This window comes from Diplodia seriata (genome assembly GCF_021436955.1).
Source record: "Diplodia seriata strain FDS-637 chromosome Unknown scaffold_7, whole genome shotgun sequence".
Lineage (NCBI taxonomy): Eukaryota > Fungi > Ascomycota > Dothideomycetes > Botryosphaeriales > Botryosphaeriaceae > Diplodia > Diplodia seriata.
The window spans coordinates 76074-96027 of NW_027117314.1; the positions used below are offsets into that span (position 1 = coordinate 76074).

At 58.8% G+C, this 19954-nt stretch overlaps 4 protein-coding genes across 4 annotated transcripts; 2 read left to right on the top strand and 2 right to left on the bottom strand.

Moving 5' to 3' along the window:
• Nucleotides 1–720: 720 nt before the first annotated feature.
• SLS55_006808 (uncharacterized protein) lies at nt 721–1755 on the top strand (the record flags this gene model as incomplete). Its single annotated transcript, XM_066778237.1, has 1 exon — nt 721–1755. The coding sequence occupies one exon, from the start codon at nt 721–723 to the stop codon at nt 1753–1755; it is 1035 nt and encodes a 344-aa protein (XP_066630674.1).
• A 2400-nt stretch (nt 1756–4155) lies between these two features.
• SLS55_006809 (uncharacterized protein) lies at nt 4156–6862 on the bottom strand (the record flags this gene model as incomplete). Its single annotated transcript, XM_066778238.1, has 5 exons — nt 4156–4221; nt 4397–4908; nt 5392–5852; nt 5898–6040; nt 6371–6862. The coding sequence occupies 5 exons, from the start codon at nt 6860–6862 to the stop codon at nt 4156–4158; spliced, it is 1674 nt and encodes a 557-aa protein (XP_066630675.1).
• Nucleotides 6863–8201: 1339 nt separating this feature from the next.
• SLS55_006810 (NRPS protein) lies at nt 8202–14678 on the bottom strand (the record flags this gene model as incomplete). The annotated part of the gene is made up of 2 exons (XM_066778239.1): nt 8202–14090; nt 14280–14678. The coding sequence occupies 2 exons, from the start codon at nt 14676–14678 to the stop codon at nt 8202–8204; spliced, it is 6288 nt and encodes a 2095-aa protein (XP_066630676.1).
• A 1660-nt stretch (nt 14679–16338) lies between these two features.
• SLS55_006811 (uncharacterized protein) lies at nt 16339–17721 on the top strand (the record flags this gene model as incomplete). The annotated part of the gene is made up of 1 exon (XM_066778240.1): nt 16339–17721. The coding sequence occupies one exon, from the start codon at nt 16339–16341 to the stop codon at nt 17719–17721; it is 1383 nt and encodes a 460-aa protein (XP_066630677.1).
• Between the last annotated feature and the right edge of the window lie 2233 nt (nt 17722–19954).

Sequence of the window (19954 nt, forward strand, 5' to 3'; positions counted from 1 at the left end):
GTTCCTGTTCACTGCATACATCCGAAAATGCAACCGCCATGTCACAGCTGCTGTTCGCGACAAGCTATCAAGACTATGGAGGGCTGGAGCGATCGCTTCTGTCCTAGCTGTGGCTTCGCTGTATCTTGCCCCGACCCCTCCTTCCAGATTTCTCTCACTCCCTCACTCGAATCTTATCGCCAGGCTCCGGCTCAACCATTGAATTCTGAAGGACGTCAGTTTCGACATGTTCCACTCGCATCGGCATCTGAGCTCCGGCTGTTGAAGCTTCTACCCGGCGAACCGTCAGACGACCTACGCTGCGAGGTCTTCCACGCAGATGTTTGCGCAACCCCGCAATACGAGGCTCTATCGTACACGTGGGGAAGTCAGCGCCTTACGAGCTGCATCAGCATCAACAACAAAGAGTTTCGAGTCACCGAGAATTGTCGTTGTGCCCTGCACGACCTACGTGAACGAACTACGACGCGGATACTTTGGATAGACGCCATCTGCATCAACCAGACCGACAACGAAGAGAAAAACGATCAAATCCCGTTGATAACTCGAATCTACTCTCAGGCTCAACGTGCGCTGGTCTACTTGGGCAACGAACGCCGCGAGAAAATCACTCAGTTGTTCGACTATCTCCGACGACGCGATGCGGGCGGGAACAAGGCGCCGCATCCCACCGAATTCACCGAAGAGCAGAGGATCCAACTTCAAGGGGAGCTATCATGGATGCTCTCTCTCCCTTGGTTCACCAGAGTATGGGTCCTTCAAGAGGTGGCCGTCTCCAGACAGTCGTTGGTGTTCCTGGGGGGCGAGACCCTTGATTGGCGATTGCTTTCGTTTGGCAATATATACTCACTTGACCTGAATCCCGTAGACAAGGACGGGGGGTTCCCACGGGCTCTGCAGCTTTCGAGCGACGACAAGGAACCAATCAAGGACCTGGTCTCGTTGCTCACGGTGGCCCGGTCCTGCCTGTCCACGGATCCGCGCGACAAGATTTACGCTCTCCTCGGCATCTTCAAGAACAATGAGAAGATTCACATATCGATGGACTACAATAAGCCGGTCCAGGAGCTGTACGCCGAGATCTCGTGGCATGTCATCAACACATATGGGCATTTGGAGTTGTTGTCTGACGCCGAAGCCGGCAACTCACCGAGGAGATGGAAAGGTCTCTCAAACGACGACTTGGGCTTCCAGCTTCGACTACCTACCTGGATCCCGGATTACTCTCAGCACCCCAGGCTGCGGTCACTCGCCTCATGGCGACCAAAACAGGCAGGGGATGAAGCAGTAGCGCACGTGTGCACACCTCCTGGAACGGATCATCTCGCACTCAAAGTGAGCATACTCGAAACAGACAAGGTGGCGGCAAAAATACCGACAGGCTGCGACGCCGGCTTCTGGGAGGCCTTCGCCCCACAATTAGAGAGTTCCGGTCACGGCGCCAACATCGACACGCTCCAGAGCTTCGCGACATACAGAAACTTAGTCTCCACCGAAGAATCCTTCGCCATTACCCCAACCGAGGTGGGTGTTGGAGATGTGGTATGTCTGATCCAGGGAGCCAGTGTCCCGTTCGTCCTGAGCCCGGTGGACGAGACGCGGTCGACGTACAAGCTCGCCGGCGAATGCTACCTGCACGGCACCAAAGGCCCCAAGCACGTCGACGACTACATGGAGCTCCTCGGCGTATACAGAACCAACTTCGACTGCACGGACCAACGAGACCTGCCATGGAAGGAAGCCTACCTTGTGTGAAGAAAGGAAGCAACCGGCACAAACTCCAGCCCTGCCGATGCCTCTCCGCTGCAATTGATAAGCCGCCGTCCGTCCGTCCGTCCCTTGCAGAATGCAGAACAAACAAGCACAGGCAGGCTCTCTCCGCCGCGCTCTCCTCACAACAGTAATAATGCTGCTCGATGGCTTCCCCGCCGCCGCCCCCGCAGCCCCAACCAAGCCCTTCCGCTACGCCGACGATGACGAGTCCTCTGAAGGCGTTTGGCGAGTTGGGGCTGAACTGGGACAAGCTGGCGCAAGCAGGGAGGGAGGTGCGGCTCCGCGCGTTTCGTTTTAAGCGGGCAGTTGGAGTTGTTTGTGGAAGAGAAGAGCGCTGGGACCTCGTCCCGCTGTTCCTGCACTGTCGGGCGGGCGGCGTATGGGGACTTGCGTTGTGGCGGTGATGGGCGAGTGTGTTGAGAGGCTGCCACGCGCGGTGGGGGTTGGTGCATAGGTTTGTGGGGAGCAGGGCGGACGGAGATGGAGGGGTTGGTGGGCATGGGAGTTTGATGTCGGGGGGGGGGGGGGGGGGGGGGGGTGAACGGGTCCGGCTTTCGGACGAGGGAGAGAGCTTGGAAATATATGATGAGGACGATCCCGTGGGCGCGGTTGCAGATCGAGACGAGACGGATGCGCCGTGGGGGGAGATCAAGGCGGGGGCGGAGGTGGCGAAGAGGTATTTTGGGACTGCGCCGCCGTTGCCCGCGAGTAGGAAGAAGGATAAGTGGGAGGCGGGGTGTATGGTGAAGGAGAGGAACGAGAGTTGTGCGATTTCGAGGGTGGCGTGGATTGTGGCGGGGTTGAAGGGGATTCCGGTGGAGGAGGTGGCCGAGGCGGCGTGGAGGAATAGCGTGGAGATGTTTGGTCTGGATGCGTGAGAAGGTCTTTGGAGGAGACGGATGATAGAAGAGTGTTTTAGGATAGAGCTTGAGTACAAGGAGCGGTTCCATACTCCCTTGCCCTGATCGCAGCGCCGATTACTTCACGTATTGAGTAGCTCGCAACTCCGATGGCAATATGGGATTTACATCAGCTTCAACTACATTGTGTATTGATAACGAATGGTAGTCTGTTCTCGTATCCCTCTTTTTTCCTGGAAAGATGCCCGACGAAAATCAAGAAATCATTGGTACCCCGTCAGAATCGCCTCCCTGGTCTCGATCGCTTACAAAGTCCTTCTCCTCAAATTTGCGCTGTCATCCCCCCGCTGCAAACCATCAATTTGACCATCGCCCAATCCATCCTCCCCAAACAACGGTAAAGTCCGCGTCTCCAAAGTCTCACCAGCACGTTCTTCAGCCAAGTGCTGCGTCTCATCTCCCATCATCCTCTCGCCGTGCTCGCTCCCAATCTCCGTATCGTCGATCCCACTAACCGTATCATCCGGCGGCTGATTCCACTTCGACGGGTAAAAGTCCGTGCCAACATCGATGCCCCACCTCCACCTCGTCGGTCGGCGCACGCGACCCGCTTCGTCTCGGACTTTCCACCATCCCAGCCTGGTCGGTTCGTCCCAGATGTCCGTGTCGGCGGTCCGCCGCACGCCCTCGTCGCGTAGGCGCTGGACCAGCCTGCTTCCTGCGAGGAGTGAGAGGCGGGCGGCGATTGAGTCTGGCTCCCGCGGGAGGATGGCGTCGCCGGTGAAGTGTAGGAAAACCCATATGACGCATGTCAGGACGAGGGTTAGAAGGACTTCTAGGATGATGGTGGTTTTTAGGTCCTGGGCGAGGCGGACGTGGTGTTTGAGCATGACGCCCTGGACTCTGCTGGCAGTCTCCGGAATGTATAGCCGACATTGGACGAGTAGCTGGGCAATGTACGCTGTGATCATGTCCTCGCTGATGCGTGCGAGCTGAGCGGAATCCAGCAACGACGTCAAGTTGTGATGCTTATACTCAGCGAATGCGGCGAGGAGTTGGAACGGATTCAGACTGCCTCCATTTGTGGGCCACAGCGTGGTACTCTTCATCACGTCGCTGACTAAGATGTCTGAGAAGATGTCTGAGGAATATTCCCGTATCCATTCTGGATCCATAGCAGCGAACTGGCCTTCTGTTCTGGGGGAAAAATCAATTCGAACATTTGCAAGATCGTACTGCCTGATGTACGTAATAGACCTTCGGTCTACTTTACTCGGATTCCAAGGCGCGTTGTCTTCGATCCTCTTAGCTGGTGTAAACGACGCATTGACCTCAACAACGCTCAACGTTTGGAAGCAATTGACCGCTCGAAGTGTCGGAACTCCACCTTCGAAAGATTTGATGTCAGCTAAGGAGTTTGCAGTAGTCTTGTTGGCTGTTGCATTGGACGTCCATGGTGCTGCAGCTGTGAAATCGGCCAATAGAACTTTCGAAGAATTCAAATAATACAAATCGTCCGCCCTTAGGAGACTGACTCCAGTGAACCGCTGAGGATGGCATGGACGAGAGCCCCATGTACTGTGATACGCTAAGGCTGTTAACTCTTGCTCAGTGACGTTGAGAAGACTATCGCAAAAAGCTGTACCGCATCGAAAATTAAAAATGGGTCCCTCGCAATTGTCATCGTATTGTGACGAGACGACGAAATCTTCTTCGGTGATGCTGGTACAACTCACATCCACGGCTATTGCAGGTACACGGACCTGTAATTCGTAGCCCAGAGTGGATGCACTGCCGGGCTGATTGTCGAAATCAACGGACTCGCCGAAGACAAGGTTGTCGATAATACCAGGTGTTTGATCAACGTTAGAGGAGGGCGTTACGGTCCACTCTGTGAACTGCGCAGCTTGAGATTTCACAGCCGTCTCGGTCGCAGAGCCTACGGGAAATTGCTCAAGGTTGTCAATCCAGCCTGTGTTTATGATCGTGGCCACGTTTTCCTTCGTCGTCAGGACTTTAACATGGGCGAAAAGTCCTGCAGCGACAACCTTGATAACCGGAAACAATAGAAGCGTCATGGACGAAGCAATGACCGCAATTCCAGACTTCATGCCGGTTGACGCGAACGGAACCCAGAAAGTCAGTGATTCCCTGGGTCCAATAAGTAAAAGTTGTCTCTTCGACAAGCTCTGGAGAGTGTTGTACGAGCTCAAAGACTTGACAGAAGAATCCATCCCAGAGCAAAGATAACTCAGCAAAAGCAGAGCCATTGTGACTGCATAGCTGAATGTCGCTTGTGTCGTGGAGGTGCTGTTGGCGAAGCCGGTCCGTTTGATTGAGAAGCATTGAAGGATCGCAACAGCGATAATGGTTGCACATAGAACACAGACCGCGCTCCATTTTACCCAAACTCTTAGTACTAAGGGCCTCCACCCGAGAGGCTTATGGGCTGCTGAGTCTTCAGTGACTTGGTCTGTAGATGTTGATGTAACCATGAAGAAATCCTTCATCTCAATGCTTGGGTGCAGGCAACAGCCCAACTTCCAAAGCTTTCGAGCGGCTGAGTCCCATATGCATTGCTCGGGTAGCATTCGGTAGCTATCAAAGAAGGTCTCTGTACTGATGTCGGAAGTAGCCAAGATGATCGCTGTGGTTGCAATAGGGGCGGGATTTTCCAGGAGATGTGACCGTGGCCGGAGCCGAGAAGATATGAACACACAAGAGAGGCAGAAAATGAGAAAAAGTACTTGCAGCGTACGTAATGCAGTCGACTGGATGAATAGTCGTGGTTCCTCGATAATGGCTGAGCCCGTGATTTGTTGCGCCTCATCCTTTCTGCCAAGTGCATTGATAACTTGTACCATGATTTGGGCCCCCAAAGTCTCGATATCACTTCTGAAAAGATCGGGATTGTTGAAGTAGAGGTCCGTAGCTTCGACGAGACTGTCGTCCGTAAGTTGTTCAAAGAATAGGTCATTCTCGTAATTAGCCACGAGGTCTTTTGAAGTGGCACCAACAGTGTACATGTCCGCTTTTATCGTCCCCGAAATCAGGCTGCGATTGTTTATCTCATTGAGGGAAGCTTGAAATCTTGTGTCGGCGGGATTATTGAGGTGAATCCACATTGCTTCCATTGACATGGGAAGGTCGATTGGGACGGGATCCGATAGCATGGTATAATTGATGACACGACCGGATGGTATGTTGACCCGAACTGAGCTATTTTGAAAAGTAAAAGCCGGGTTTCAAACGACTCCTACAGACATGAAATCTCCAGCCTTACCATACCTAGGCTTTGTTGGGCCGCCAATTGTACCCGCGATCTGTTTGTTGTCGGACCCGGGACACTGAATGACACTGATATATCCGTATAGTTCGTAAGTCCAGTCTAGATTGATTCTTACATCCTGTGGTTGTGTGTGTCCACAATAGTCTGAGGAACCTTGGGTGATATTCTTCTGACAGTAACATGGCCCCAGACTTTCCACCCATGTTTCCGGACTTTCCACCCATGTTTCTGGAATCGCATACGGGAGATTTTCACAGTTGAACTTTACCGATATGGACGACACAGTTGCCTCAATGATGGAGTCGTCTAACGTTAGATGGGGGAGGAGGCTGAAAGACTCGAAGCAATGCTCGTCTTTTGTCCATGGCGCAAATTGCCCTCCGGGCTGCCTTTCTGCAACTACCGCTGCGAAGGGTTGGTGCGATGAGTTCCCGCGAGGTATACTGACTGTGCCGCTGGGAGATTCAAAAGCGTTTTCGAAGCTGAACGTTGACGTCTTCATCAGCTGACTGTCGGTCGTGATGACTGCCGATGAATCGGTATATGTGAGGACGTTGGCAATGGCCACCGATGCTCCAGTAAGGAAGCCGACTGTGAGGACCAAGAGTATCGACCAGTGTTTTCTCTTGTATGCCGTGACAAGAGACGCGATTTCAATTTTGTTGATGTAGTTGAGAGTGAGGGAGTTCGCCGTGCTTGTCCACCCGGCGCTCATCAAGGACCAAGGTAGAATTGCCTTGACTTCGCCGGCCAAGGCTTTCCAGAGGAAACCAAAGACAACGGCTCCAGCTGTTGGAATGTACCGGATGGGGATGATGATGTGGCTATCGCGAGTTGATATGCCGTGATTCCTGGCGACGAGGATGTCCAAGGCTTCAAGAATGGCCGCGAATAGTATGCAAAAAAGAGCCAGCGGAAGGGCTCGAGATTTGCGCAACATTGGAGGAATCCACTCTCGGTGCTGGGAGCTTCGTGGCTCCGACGGATTGCGATCCATTGTTTTTCCACAGATTTTTGAAGGTATGTTGGATGATGCGTGCAGGGTTCCTCTTGTTTGAACCTTTTTAATGGCGGCTTAAGGGATATTTATGACATCTGATGATCATCCACAGCTATGGACTTTGACTAGCAAGGCTGAAGCAGTACGTCAGAGAGTTGTAGCTGATGCTTGCCAGGCTGAGTGCCAGGGGGTGGCTGAGCGACGAAGTGGTACCTGTGTGACCCCATAGTGGGAGGCCGCCACCTGTGTGCCCTTCCCAAGCAAGACTGACACGCTAAGCTGTGCCCTCCCTGGATAACAATCGGCCCCGTCTGCCTTGTCATGCAACCCAAAGGTTACATAGCAAAAAATGCAAGGGCCTGAGCTGAGCTTTCTGGTTCAACGAGCTGAAAGTCGGTGGGCTGGCCAGAGTTTGGTGATGTCATTGGTGCTCCCAGTAGTACAATAATCTGTAACGCCATTGAACACATCGGCGACGTACAGTATGCGCCCAAACACATTATTAGGCTAGGCTTGCAAAAAGGCATGCGCTAGTAGGTTTCTGTAGAGTTGTGTAATTTCCCAAGGCCTCTCAGTCAGAATCATCGGCAAAAGGCTGATACCAAACTGTAGTTCTAAGAATAATGAAACATGTACATCGTGACAGTCGTAATACAGCTTAGAGCAAACTTTTCTTTCAGACTATACATTCCCGCAAATATATGCCTTCCTTCCTCGAACCCTGTCCAAATACCTCGCCCCCAACCCCATCTTCTCCAGTCCCTTCACGCCCTCCGCCTCATCCTGCACCACCACCACCGCCTCCCCCAATCCAATTTCTCTCCACTGTAGCTTCCCTATCTCCCACCACCTTCTCACGAACAGCTGATGTATCGGCTCTATGTTCCCTGCCATTGCGCTCAGGAAACGCTAACCATACCCAGGGTCTCGGCGTACGTACGAAAAGCTTGGAATTGCGCCGCGACTTGTGCGCTCCGCTCTATCTCCTATGCACTCGTGGTCCGGGACAGTATAATCTCTATATGCCGTATCTCAGCCACAGCTTTACTAGGGAGCATTAGAGAAGCCCGTGATGACCAACGAAGGTCCTGTATTTCACAAATGTATCATCGAAAGTGGGGCTTTCCCGGGAAGCTGCACACAATGGAGGACATGTAATGACAAACATATCCAGAATATCGCACAAGATGAATGCTTTGAGAAGGAAGACTTTGATACGGACAATAGAACATATACAACCGCAAGAAAAAACCAAACACCTACCGACCGCCTACATCTCTCAAAACAGCGGCTCATCCGGCCTCCCAACCAACCTCTCCACAGCCTCACAAACCTCACCCAACAGCTCCTCCGCCACATCCATCTGCCCCTCATCCGCCTGAATCCCATACCAAAACCTCCCCTCGCGCTCAAAACTCACCACCCTCACCGGCCACGCGCCTTCAGGGTGCGGATTCGCAATCTCAACCCTCGCCTTCCCGCCCGCAAACGGCATCTCATCGAAATCCTCAACATCCATATGCTGCACAACACTCTCCCACCACTCTTTCCCCTCCCATCCACCAGCCACCTCCCTCAGCCCCTCCCACCCCACGCTCTCAAACGGCACGCCCCTCGCCCTCTCCTCCTGCAGCGCCTTCAACACCTCCCCCGCCTTCACCCCCGCGCCAAACACCACCCTTACCGGTACGTACTGATAACACGGCCCAACCACCCCCGCCACATCGCCAACCCCCGGCACGTCCACCCCGCGCCCCGTCCCCACACCCCCGAACACGACGTCCCGCACGCCGCAGCGCGCGGCCAGCACGAGCCCCCACGCCGCCGCCAGCAGGGTCGCGGGCGTGACGTCGGGGGGGCGCTGGAGGGCGGCGACGACGGGGCGCTGGACGAAGGCGGACTTCGCGTCCCGCCCCCGGCTCGAGAGGCAGGGATGCGGGGGCGGCGTGAGAGAGGAGCCGGCGAGGGCGGAGCGCCAGTGGGCGAGGGCGGCGGCGCGGTGGGTGGGGGTGTGGTGGAGGGCGTGGATGTAGGTTGAGAAGGGCGGTGTCGGAGGGAGGGCGTTCTCGGTGTAGAGCAGTTCGACGTGGCGGATGAGCTCGGGGAGGGAGACGCCGTCGTATTGGGCGTGGGAGAGGCGGATGGCGAGGCAGTTTTCGGAGGAGTCGGGGCCTTGGCCGGTGATGAAGAAGAGTTTGAGGAAGGGGGCGCCGAGCGCGAGGTCCGAGGTCGCGGGGTCGATGTCGGCGGCGAAGAGGGCGGCGGCGAAGGCGTCGATGTCGGTGGTGTCGGCTGAGACCTCGACGACGGGCGCGGTGAGGGAGTCCAGGATGACTTGGAGGAAGCGCGGGCCCTGGCGGACGAAGACGGTGCGGAGGATCTCGTGGTGCGCGACGAGGCGCTGGCAGCAGGCGAGCAGGCGCGCGCGGTCGATGGAGGCGGGCAGGTAGAGCATGTTGTACTGCACGGCGCTGCGGCAGGGGCCGATGGTCGTTTCGACGTCGCGCGTCTGCGGGTCCGTGAGGGGGAGGACGTCCTTGATCGCCCAGGAGGGGTCGGCCAGAGCGGGGCGGATCTCTTGGGAGAGGAAGGCGTCGACGTCGTCGATGTCGTCGAGGGCGGAGAAGGGGGCGAAGGTTCGCGTCTCGACGGGGGTGGCGGCTGTATCCTCCAGCGCGTTGGCCATGTCGGAGAGGCGCATCCGGCGGAACACGTCGGCGACGGAGAGCTTGAAGCCGATCTGGCGGGCTGCCGAGACTAGCCTCATGGCCATGATGGAGTCACCGCCCAGACGGAAGAAGCTGTCGTCGCGGTCGATGTTGGAGGGGTCGATGCCCAGGAACCGAGCCCACAGCGTCTGCAGCTTGCGCTCCTTGGTGGTCCATGGCTTGCTGTCGATGCCCTTGGCTCTCAGCTGGGTGAAGGCTGTCCTGAGTTTCAGGATGTGGTCCTGGGACAGCTCGGAGCTTATGGCATCCAACTGTGCTCTGTCGACCTCGCCGGGCTTCAGCGGCATCTCTTTCAGCGGAATGTACGCCTCGGGGATCATGTAAGGCGGGAGCACATCCGACAACGCTTTGTTGAGCCCAAGCAAACGTTCCGCCAGATTGGCAGGCAGAGCGCTGGCAACAACAGCCGGGAGCTCGTCCTCAGGAAGGTCCAGCTTAGCCAGATTGGTGTTCTGATCCTGGGACTGCGCCTCCACGAATGCCACAAGCATCGGCTCTTGAGCCTGACCTGGGGTCATGATGTGCGCTGCGGCCCAGGTAGATTCCGGAAGCAAGCCTTCCAAATGGCGCTCAACCTCGGCAAGGTCAACGGCGCGGCCTTGCAGCTTGGTCTGAGACTCCTTCTTGGCCACAAAGACGATGGTGCCGTCAGCCTTGTACTTGACCAAGTCGCCAGTCCTGTGAACCTGGCCGGGACGACCAGGCACAGACGAACTTCCCGCAACAAGCCAGGCGGGGTCTTCGACGAAGTCGACCGAAGCCAGCGGGCCCTCAACGACGAGCTCACCAACCGCGCCGATGGGCATCAGCCTGTCGATATTCGCAGGGTCCACGATCCAAGAGACGACGACCGACGGATAGGGGTCGCCGGCAGTGACATGTCCGGCGACCAGGCGAGGAGTAGCCTGATCAACGCCAGCAGGCGGCGTCCTGTTCCACTGCCAGATCTGCTCGCGGTCCCCCTCGGTCAACAAGCTGATGTCGCCAACCGACACGGAGCCTTCCCTCGCCAGCTGTTGCACCGCGGTCTCGAACTGCGCCAGCACCCTCTCCATCAGCGGCACCTCAACCAACTTCGAATCGAAGCTCGCCATCGCCAAGAACCCGTCCCCCCTCAACGAACAAACCAGCATCAGCGGATACGAGTTAAAATGCAGCGCCTCCCTGGCCGCATCCGTTTCCCCAAACCGCGGCATGCCATCCCCCTCCTCTCCTTCCACCTTCTCCTCAATATCCGCCGGCTGAATCACCAACCCCATCTTGACCTCACACGCAATCTGCGCATCCGCGCTAACACGCCTTATATGCTGCATGCCCAGATGCTCATGCCTTATCCTTACAAACCCGTCTTCCTGCACCTCACTCAAAAACTCCGCCACCGGCGCCCCGCGCTCGACCCGCACCCGCACCGGCACCGTCGCGATCAACGGTCCCTCGAGCACCTCGGCGCCGGGGACGGGCGCACTCCGGCCGCTGCTCGTCTCGCCGAAGACGACGTCGCCATCGCCGCAACCCGCGTGCTGCGCCGCCACCAGCGCCCACGCCGCGCGGATCAACGTGCCGGGCATGATGCCCGAGATCGCCGACGACGCCGCGCGGGGGATCGCGATGAAGCGCTCGGCCAGCGCGTCCGGGGTCGGCAGGTAGGTGCGGGACGGGAGCGCGGGGAACTGGGGGCCCGTGGCGCGGGCGAGGGCGCGGGTCCAGTAGTCGCGGGCCGCCGGGTCGCCCGCGGCCTGCGTGAGGTAGCGGACGAAGTGCTTCATCTGCGAGGGGCGGGGCGGCGGGGGGTCGTGGCGCCAGGCGCGGGCGACGCGGTCGAGGAGGAGGGGGGTGGAGAAGCCGTCGTAGAGGGCGTGGTGGATGGTCCAGACGAAGTGGCGGCGGTCGGTGGAAGGGTCGTGGACGAGGGCGTAGCGCGACAGCGGGGTGCCCAGGCCCATCGGGGAGGCGCGCTCGGAGGCGAGGTAGGAGGCGAGCGTGGGGGAGGAAGTGTGCCAGGCGATGGGCGCGCGGACGACGACTTGGAGGAGGCCGTGGTCGCGGAATTGGACGACGCGCGTGCGCAGGATGGGGCTGGTGGACGCGGCGGCTTCCCATGCTGCGGCCAGCAAGGTGGCGGTGGGTTCGTCGGCGACCGGGGCGATGCGCTGCGCGACGAAGCTTTGGGTCGAGCGCGCGGTGAAGGCCATCAGGACTTCTTGCAGAGGCGTGCAGGGGTAGATGTCCTCGATGGCCGAGGCGTCGACGCCGCAGAGTTCGGCCGCTTCGGTGCGGGCGGCGGCTGTGTCCCAGCTTGGGTCGATCATGGAGAAGGGAGCGACGTCCGTGTCGGTGGTGGCTTGGGTGGATTGTTGGGCTACGCCTGCCATGGCGGACAGCTTGGGGTTGGTGAAGATGTCGGCGACGTTCAGCGTGAGGCCGTCTTCGCGAGCTGCAGCTGCCAGCTTCATGGCCAGGACGGAGTCGCCGCCAAGAGCAAAGAAGCTGTGGTTGATACCAATCTCAGCTTCTGGAAGGTTGAAGACGCGGCTCCAGGTTTTCCGCAGACTGGTCTCGGCGGGAGTGGTTGGCTCCTGGATTTCTCCCACCGACGTGCTTGACTTCTCGATATCTTGCAAGACCATGGTGGCGCCCACTTGGCGGAGTACCTTTCGGTCGGTCTTTCCGGAGACGAGGGCAGGCATGTGGTTGATGGGGATGTAAGCCGCCGGAACCATGTACTTGGGAAGGACGACCTTGAGCCTGTCATCCATCTCAGACATGATGGCCGCAACCTCAGGAGAGAAGGAGATGCGCTCAACAGGAGCATCCCGATCCTGAGTAGTCTCGGTCTCCGGGTCGGACATGAACGCAACCAACATCGGCTGCTTGCCGGGGCCCTCCGGCTTGATGACTTCAGCAGCAACCCGCACACGAGCCGGCAGCTGAGCGCGCAGGTGGTACTCGACCTCGCCCAGCTCCACCCGCTGACCCCTCAGCTTGACCTGCGTGTCCTTCCTCCCCACGAAGACGAGGAAGCCGGAGCCATCAGGGTCATACTTGACCAGATCGCCAGTCTTGTACACGCGGCCCCTCCGGCCCTCGACGCCCTCAAACCCCGCAGTCAACCACGGCGGATCGACGATGAAGGCCGCGGCCGTCTTCTCGGGATCGCCCATGTACCCCTCGCCCACACAGGGGCCCTCGACCAGCAACTCGCCCACCGCACCCACCGGGACCAGCTGCTCGTGATCCTCGCGATCAACGATCCACATGACGCCGCCGGTGCCGGGACCAATGCTCACATACGGCCTCCCCGTCGCCGCGCTATGGTTCGTCGTGCAGCCGACGCCGACCTCACTCGGGCCGTACCCATTGACGACCCTCGTGCACTTCCCCCACACAGCAACATCGCTCGCCGTCACCGCCTCCCCTCCAACCCCCAAGCTGCGCAGGCCAGGCACGATATCAGCGTCCAAGATGCGGGCGACGCTGGGGGTGAGGTTCGCCATGGTGACCTTGGCGCGGCGGATGAAGCCGCTCAGGTCGTTGAGGCGGTCGGCGTCGGACGGGATGCACAGGCAGCCGCCGTGCGCGAGCGTCGCCAGCATGCTGTCGACGGCGACGTCGAACGCGTACGACGCGAAGTCCAGCACCCGCGAACGCTCGTCGTACCCGACGGCCGCGGCGCGCGGCAGCGTGCCGGATCCGTACGCAGAGTGTGACAGCATCACGCCCTTCGGCTTGCCCGTGCTGCCCGACGTGAAGATGATGTACATCAGCGCGTCCAGAGGCACGGCGGGGAGGGGGGTGGGCGCGGTGAGGAGGTCTTGCTCGAAGGTCGCGGCGCATACGGAGACGACGGTGGCGGTGGGGCGGATGGAGGCGCCCAGTGTGGCGTGCTGCTGCGAGGTGAGGATGAAGTTGGCGGAGACTTGCTCGGCGATGGTTTGCAGCCGGGCGAGCGGTTGGCTGGGGTCCGTTAGGGTGATTGCGGCGCCTGTTTTGAGGACAGCTAGCACGGCGATGACGGTCCAGCGCGACTTCTCGAAGCAGAGCGGCGCAATTTGGGACGCGCCCAGCCCGAGCGCGGAGAGGTGCTGTGCGAGCCGCGTCGAGAGCGTTTCGACCTCAGCGTACGTCCATTGCCCGTCCCAGGCGTCGATGGCGAGGGCGCTGGGGTGGCTGGCGGCGCGGGCGGCGATGAGTTCGTGCATGCAGCAATCGATAGTGGGCGGGAGTTCCGCATTCCAGCGCCATATTTCGGCAAGGTCGGAGGTGGTGGGGCGGAGGATGGTTGAGATGGGGGAGTCCACGGAGGATGGGATGTTTTGGAGGATGGTGAGGGTTGAGTCAAGGTACCGTTCCGCCGTATACTGCGTCATGAAGAGAGTGCGCCATGTTGCTTGCAGCCCTGGCGTGCCGTCTTGGCTGGTGACTTCCACTTTCAGATTCCACTGGAGAAATGTCAGTGTTGAAAGTCAGATAAGACGGGAATGATGTTCGCCGGTGTTGGAGGATGATATTCCATCATGAGTGTGAGGCATTCATCCATACGTGAAGTCACAAGTACATATAGATGAATACCCCAACTCCCCATGATCAGATAGTATGAAGGTGACAACAGTTCTCAGTGAATGACGTACATCTTTGCTGTTCGTAAAGTATAAAGTTTCCCCGGTCGCACAGACACTTGCAGTATCCGCCAGCGTCCGTTGCCTGGCTGACTTCACAGCATCAAGCAAGCTTCGTATCGAGTCATCTGGCTTGAAAGCGAGGTCTGCTGCCGACAGAGCTGATTCAACAGTATCGCCATCCTGAGCGGCGTATCCCCACGTGAAGTCGATATCGCTGATGTCGACGTATCGGGAAAGTACAAGCACCCATGTCAGAAGCAAGACATCTGCAGTAGTGCAGTCGAGGGCCAATGCTTCAGGGTCGGTCAACGGAGCGTCGAACGCAGCGAAACACTGCTGGCCGTAGCCGTGATCCCCATCCAGCAGTGGACCTGCGTCGATAGGGCTGTCGTTCCGTTGCTGCTCCATTGTTTTTTTCCCGGGAAAACGAAAGACGGGGTATGTGGCGGCGACGACACGCTTGCAGCTTTCACCGCCACGACGAAAAAAAGGACGGTAGGGTTGGCGGTCTTTCTGCAAAGGACGGGTATCTCTTTGCGCTGAAGACCAGCCGCGAGAAGTACAATTCACATGATTACAGAGACCACGCGCCTTTTGCCGCAACAGGCACTACGGGCGTTCCGAGAAGCGGACACGAGCTCGAGCAGTGCGCAGACCCGACGAGAGCAATGTGATGCCCGTGCCCTGGAGGGTCTTCGGAAACGAAGTGACGACGCATGCAACCCTAGCAGAGAAGCTAAGAAAAAGAAAAAATCTGATAAGATGCGGCATCGGAGGGGGCTTGCAACGGAACATTCCTTCGTTTCGAAACATCCAGGCTGATTTTTCCGTCTTCAAGTCGTCAGAGTCGGGCTGGATGGTGAGGAGCTGGCGGGCCAGGCGGCGCCACGAGGCCTCCAGCCTCCAGCACCAAAGCCACCGGCGTCAACCCGCGCAAAACGCGCCACAGCACATTTTCACGGCCGCATAAGCGCGCTTCCAGCTCGCCTGGCTGAATCCCAGCTGCTGCATGAATGCCCACGAGCTCCACACGAGCGATCCTCCTCGGCTTGCAACGACGAACGGAGACGCTGCTTTGGGCCATCGCCGCGCGCGCGCTCCACGCGGCAGAAGCCACCATTTTTGCATCTCCATAACACCGGCGGTCGCCTTGGAGCATCTGATTAGACAATCAGATTAGACAAAAGTCCGGGATTCCCGACCGCGCCGGCCGTGTTTTGCGGACCGGCTCTGTCGCAGGGCGGCCCGAGTCCACCAAGACAGACGCGTCAGTTGTCGTTTTAGTTAATGGAAATGCAAAAACTGTGGGGACCCGCAACGCCCGTATTCCATGGTGTTTTGATCATGGGCGGTGTAGAACACCATGCTGACGCGCTCAACCTTGGCCAGATGATTGGCCGCGCCCCGCTGATCCGGCCAAGCTTTGCTTGAAGTAGGCTTGGCCGATACAAGCTCGATGCTCACGGCGGGCCTGTTCTCGGCGTTACCCGCAGCCCGCCGGTGCTACGATTCGCGTCATTTTCTTCACGGCTGCGCTCCCTGTCCCTATCCATGCGCGGCGGCAGCGAGCCAATGGAATCGCCTCGAACCGGCAGGGTGCGGGACTCGCATCACCTGCAAATCTAATCTGATTGCGGCGTCGAAGGGCCTGGTCCAGAAAGTCAATATCGCCGGCCCATCGCCCACCTATCAGCAAGCATTGGACGAGCAGATCGCTACCCTTGTTAGCTGCATGCGCGGCAGCTCAGAGCACCATGGAAGCACCCTACTCGGAAGTCGGAAGGAAAAAAAAAAAAAGTCTGAGAACAATCGCGTCGGGGTGCAGAAGCCACGGCGCCCACCAGCCCGGGCGAGACGCGTTGTGCGGATGGCGCAAACGAGGGATGGCCATGGTATGCCGTGGTAGCAACGAAGCCGTGGCCTGAGAGCCGCGGGGCCTCGGGCTTCTCCTCTGGCCGCGAACCTTATACGCGTGTTCCCCGGAGGTGCTGTGAGGGAGTATCAAGTCTCGTCCTGGGGAAACCCGTCTTCTCTGCAAAAAAACCGAAAAACTCACCCCATCATCGTCATGTCGCTGCAATCGATAGAGGCCTTCCAATTCTCCGACAGCGAGCGGCCATCCGCCGTCGCGAAGCTCCGCCTGCCGCACCCCTACCTGACCACATACTACGCCGTCGATTCCGGCCGGACCCTGGCCGCCGACGGCATCACGCCTCTGCTGCGCGTGCAGGAGGAAGCCGGCACAGCGGAAGAACTGCACGGGCGCCTGCACAACGACGCCCTGCTCTTCACGACGCCCGCGCAGGACGTCGCGGACGCCGACCTGCCACCTCTCTCCAACAACACCGCGTGGGCACGCGCGCGCCGCGCGCCATGGGCCGCCTTCACCTGGGACGGCAGCAGTAACGCGCCGCCGACGCTCGGCCAGCTGTGGCTCGCCATCTACTTCATCCTCACCATCGCGCCGGACCTCGAGATCTTCCGCATCACACTCCACGGCGACTCGCACGAGCACGACGTCGCCAGCGCCCTCACGACGTCCATGCTCGCCATCGCGCACCCGGCGCCGACGTCGCCCACCGCGCCCTTCGCCGAAACCTCGACCGCGGCCGCGACCAGCCCCGCCGCGGGCGCCGGGGAGCTCGTCGTGCTGCGCAGCGCCTTCTGGCAAGGCGCGGGCTCGCCGTTCGCCGGGCGGGCAGCGTGGACGCCCACGCCGACAGCCTCATCCCCTCAGCCCGTCACCGACGTCTTCACGACGCTGTTCCCCAGCGCCCGCGTGCACACGCGGGCGCCGCAGCGGGCGGCGAAGCCGGCGCCGGGGTCGGTGGTGTACAGCCGGTACGTCCCCGCGCTGGACGAGCACTTCTCGCTCGTGGCGCTGGACTGGCAAGACGCCTCGCACGTGGCGCTGTTCCACGCGTGGCAGAACGACCCGCGGGTGGCGGCGGGGTGGAAGGAGACGGGGACGGTGGAAGAACACACGGCGTACCTGCGGCGGGCGCACGACGACCCGCACGTACTGACCGTGCTGGGGCGGTGGGACGACGTCGCGTTCGCGTACTTTGAGATATACTGGGCGGCCGAGGACGCGGTGGGCGCGCACTACGACGCCGGCGCGTTCGACCGCGGGCGGCACTCGCTCGTCGGCGACGCGCGGTTCCGCGGCGAGTACAGGGTCGTCGGCTGGTGGCCGTGCGTCATACACTTCTGCTTCTTGGACGATGCCAGGACCGAGGCTGTGGTGGGCGAGCCCATGGCGGCGAATCCGACGGTCATGAAGTACGATTATATGTTTGGGTTGAATGTCGAGAGGTATATCGATTTCCCGCACAAGAGGGCCGCGCTGGTGAGGTGCAGTCGCCAGCGGTTTTTCCATCTCAGCCCGTTCAATGTGGGTGCGGGTGGCAGGGTGAGCGGCATCGCGTTGCCGTTCCCGTCGAAGCTCTAGGTGGGTGTTGGTTGGGAGTGGATGGGTTGAGGTGAAAAGGGTAACTGTTCGGCGTTGGTGGTTTTTTGTCCGGTTAATCATGGAACTTTGTCGCGTCGTGTATGCGCAAGAGAGGTGGTAGGCTGCTTCTGCACAGCACAAAGAGCCTCGCCGGGGATATAGTGGTGGCTGGATATTCGAGATTCATAGCTGCGTAGTCAAAAATTGGAAGTCAGTTCAATGTTATGAGTCGGCGACGTCGTGAGAGTTTCAACAGATGACTAGGAAAGGCTGGAGGTTGGAAGAAGCGCCGCGAATCGGCCTGTAGGCAGTTGATTACAAGATCCGGACGTAAATGTACGTTTTAAATGCATATATTTACGTCCGGATCTTGTATTCAACTACCTGTCCCATGTAGAATTGCTCTATAAGTAGATTGTAGACTAGGTAGACCTCGTATTCGGCGTAGTCAGCGCTATATAATTAGTTCTTTAGGTATCGTATACGTTACATTAGTAAGACTGGTCTCTGGGATAAGGCTGTTCGTACGCATGGTCGTAGTTCTCCAGGCTCGGAGCCCTCTGGCTCGATTGATATGCCCTCAGTTCGTAGTGTTGAGCTGGAGGGCGTTGAGTCGGGGGGCTATCGTAACTAGGGTTTCCGTACCCCACGCTTCCGTGATGTTTTGGAGAGGGCTCGCGCTGGGCGACCGGGTACGACGGTACGTGCTACTGTACGTTTTCGTTCGGCGGAAGCTGGCCTGACGTCAGGCGCCCAATACGGCGAGCCAAGTACGGGTAGTACGTACGGGTGCTGGCGCACTTCGGCCGGCATGTCCGGAAGTTCCTCCCGTAGCTCGTCATCCAGCATGTTGAAGTACCTGCTCCCATTCTTCTCGACGCCGTGAGGACTGCCCATCTCGACGCGACGATGATCGACGGGACAGGTCTCGTTCCCATTCCTCTCGTTACCGTGATCGGTACGGCCGGTCAGCTCAACGGGACGGCGGTTATCGACACAGCCCACGTTCCCGTTCCCCTCACCACCGTGAAGATCGTTAACGAAATCTGTCCCGACGACCATCGCCCCGTCGATCATCATGGTGACGAGAGAAACGGGAACGAGACCTGCCCCGACGACTATCGCCCCGTCGATCTTCACGGTGGTGACGGGAACGGGAATAAAACCTGCGTCGATCATCGTCGCGTCGAGATGGGCGGTCCTCACGGCGTCGAGAAGAACGGGGATATGGCCAGTCCCGAGGGACTCCATGGAAACCAAATAGTTTTAGGCGAGCCAGTCGGCGAAGGCGCGGTCATCTTCGAAGCGCATCGCCGTATCGCGTGGCTGTTCAGATGGCCTACCTAGTGATCAGGTCTTCCTGCGCGGGCTCCCGGGTTTTGCCTTCCATGTTAGCTGCAGCGGCGGCTGTACCAGCGTTGGAGTTCTGGACGGTCCCAGTTCGCTCCTCCATCATTGGGGAGCGAGAGGTAGGTGGGTGAGAGGCTGCTTTCGAAGCTTCAGTCCCCGCCATCGCGACCGGGGGAGCTGGGCGGTACGAGTGGGCGACTTCACTTGTGCTTTTACCTGCAAGTGAGGAGGCTGTGGATGCTGATGGAAAGGTCTGGTGCGCGTGGGGGACTTTGGTCGTCTCGGTACGTGCAGGTGAGGAGAGTGTGGGCGAAGGTAGCGCGCTTTGTTTGGTGTTGACGACGGCTCTTGGCTTCGTATGTAAAGGTGAGGCCGTGGCACCGCTTGATTTGGTAGAGTGTTTCGCTGTTTTCGGTGGAGTTGGAGCGGCGAGCACAGGTTGCGGGTGAGCTGGCTTGCCAGGGCCGGGTACGGCGTGGGTGAGGGAGCGGACGAGCTTGGCTTTCGTGGGTGACTCTGGCTGGCGGGCGATTGCTGTAGCGCCTACGTCTGCACCGAACTGCTGGTACACGCGTCCCGTAGCTGCTGTCACGTTTCCAAGAGCAAAGAGTTGGATTGCTAACAAGAGGTTGTACGGGTTGCGAAGAGTAGGCCCCGCGTGTGGGAGGACTATCTACGCAACGGACGAGTCATGTCCTACGTGTGACGTCGTCGGCAAGACGCGGGGCAGATCGTGACGCTGCGGGCGGACGAGCGTCTGTGGGGGTGCCTGGGTTGTTGGTGCGAGAGTTTGAAGGTGGTGCGGCTCGCGGTGTGATGGAGGTACCTTGGGAAAAATTTCACATAGGATGGGTAGTTGAATACAGGGTCCGGACGTAAATAT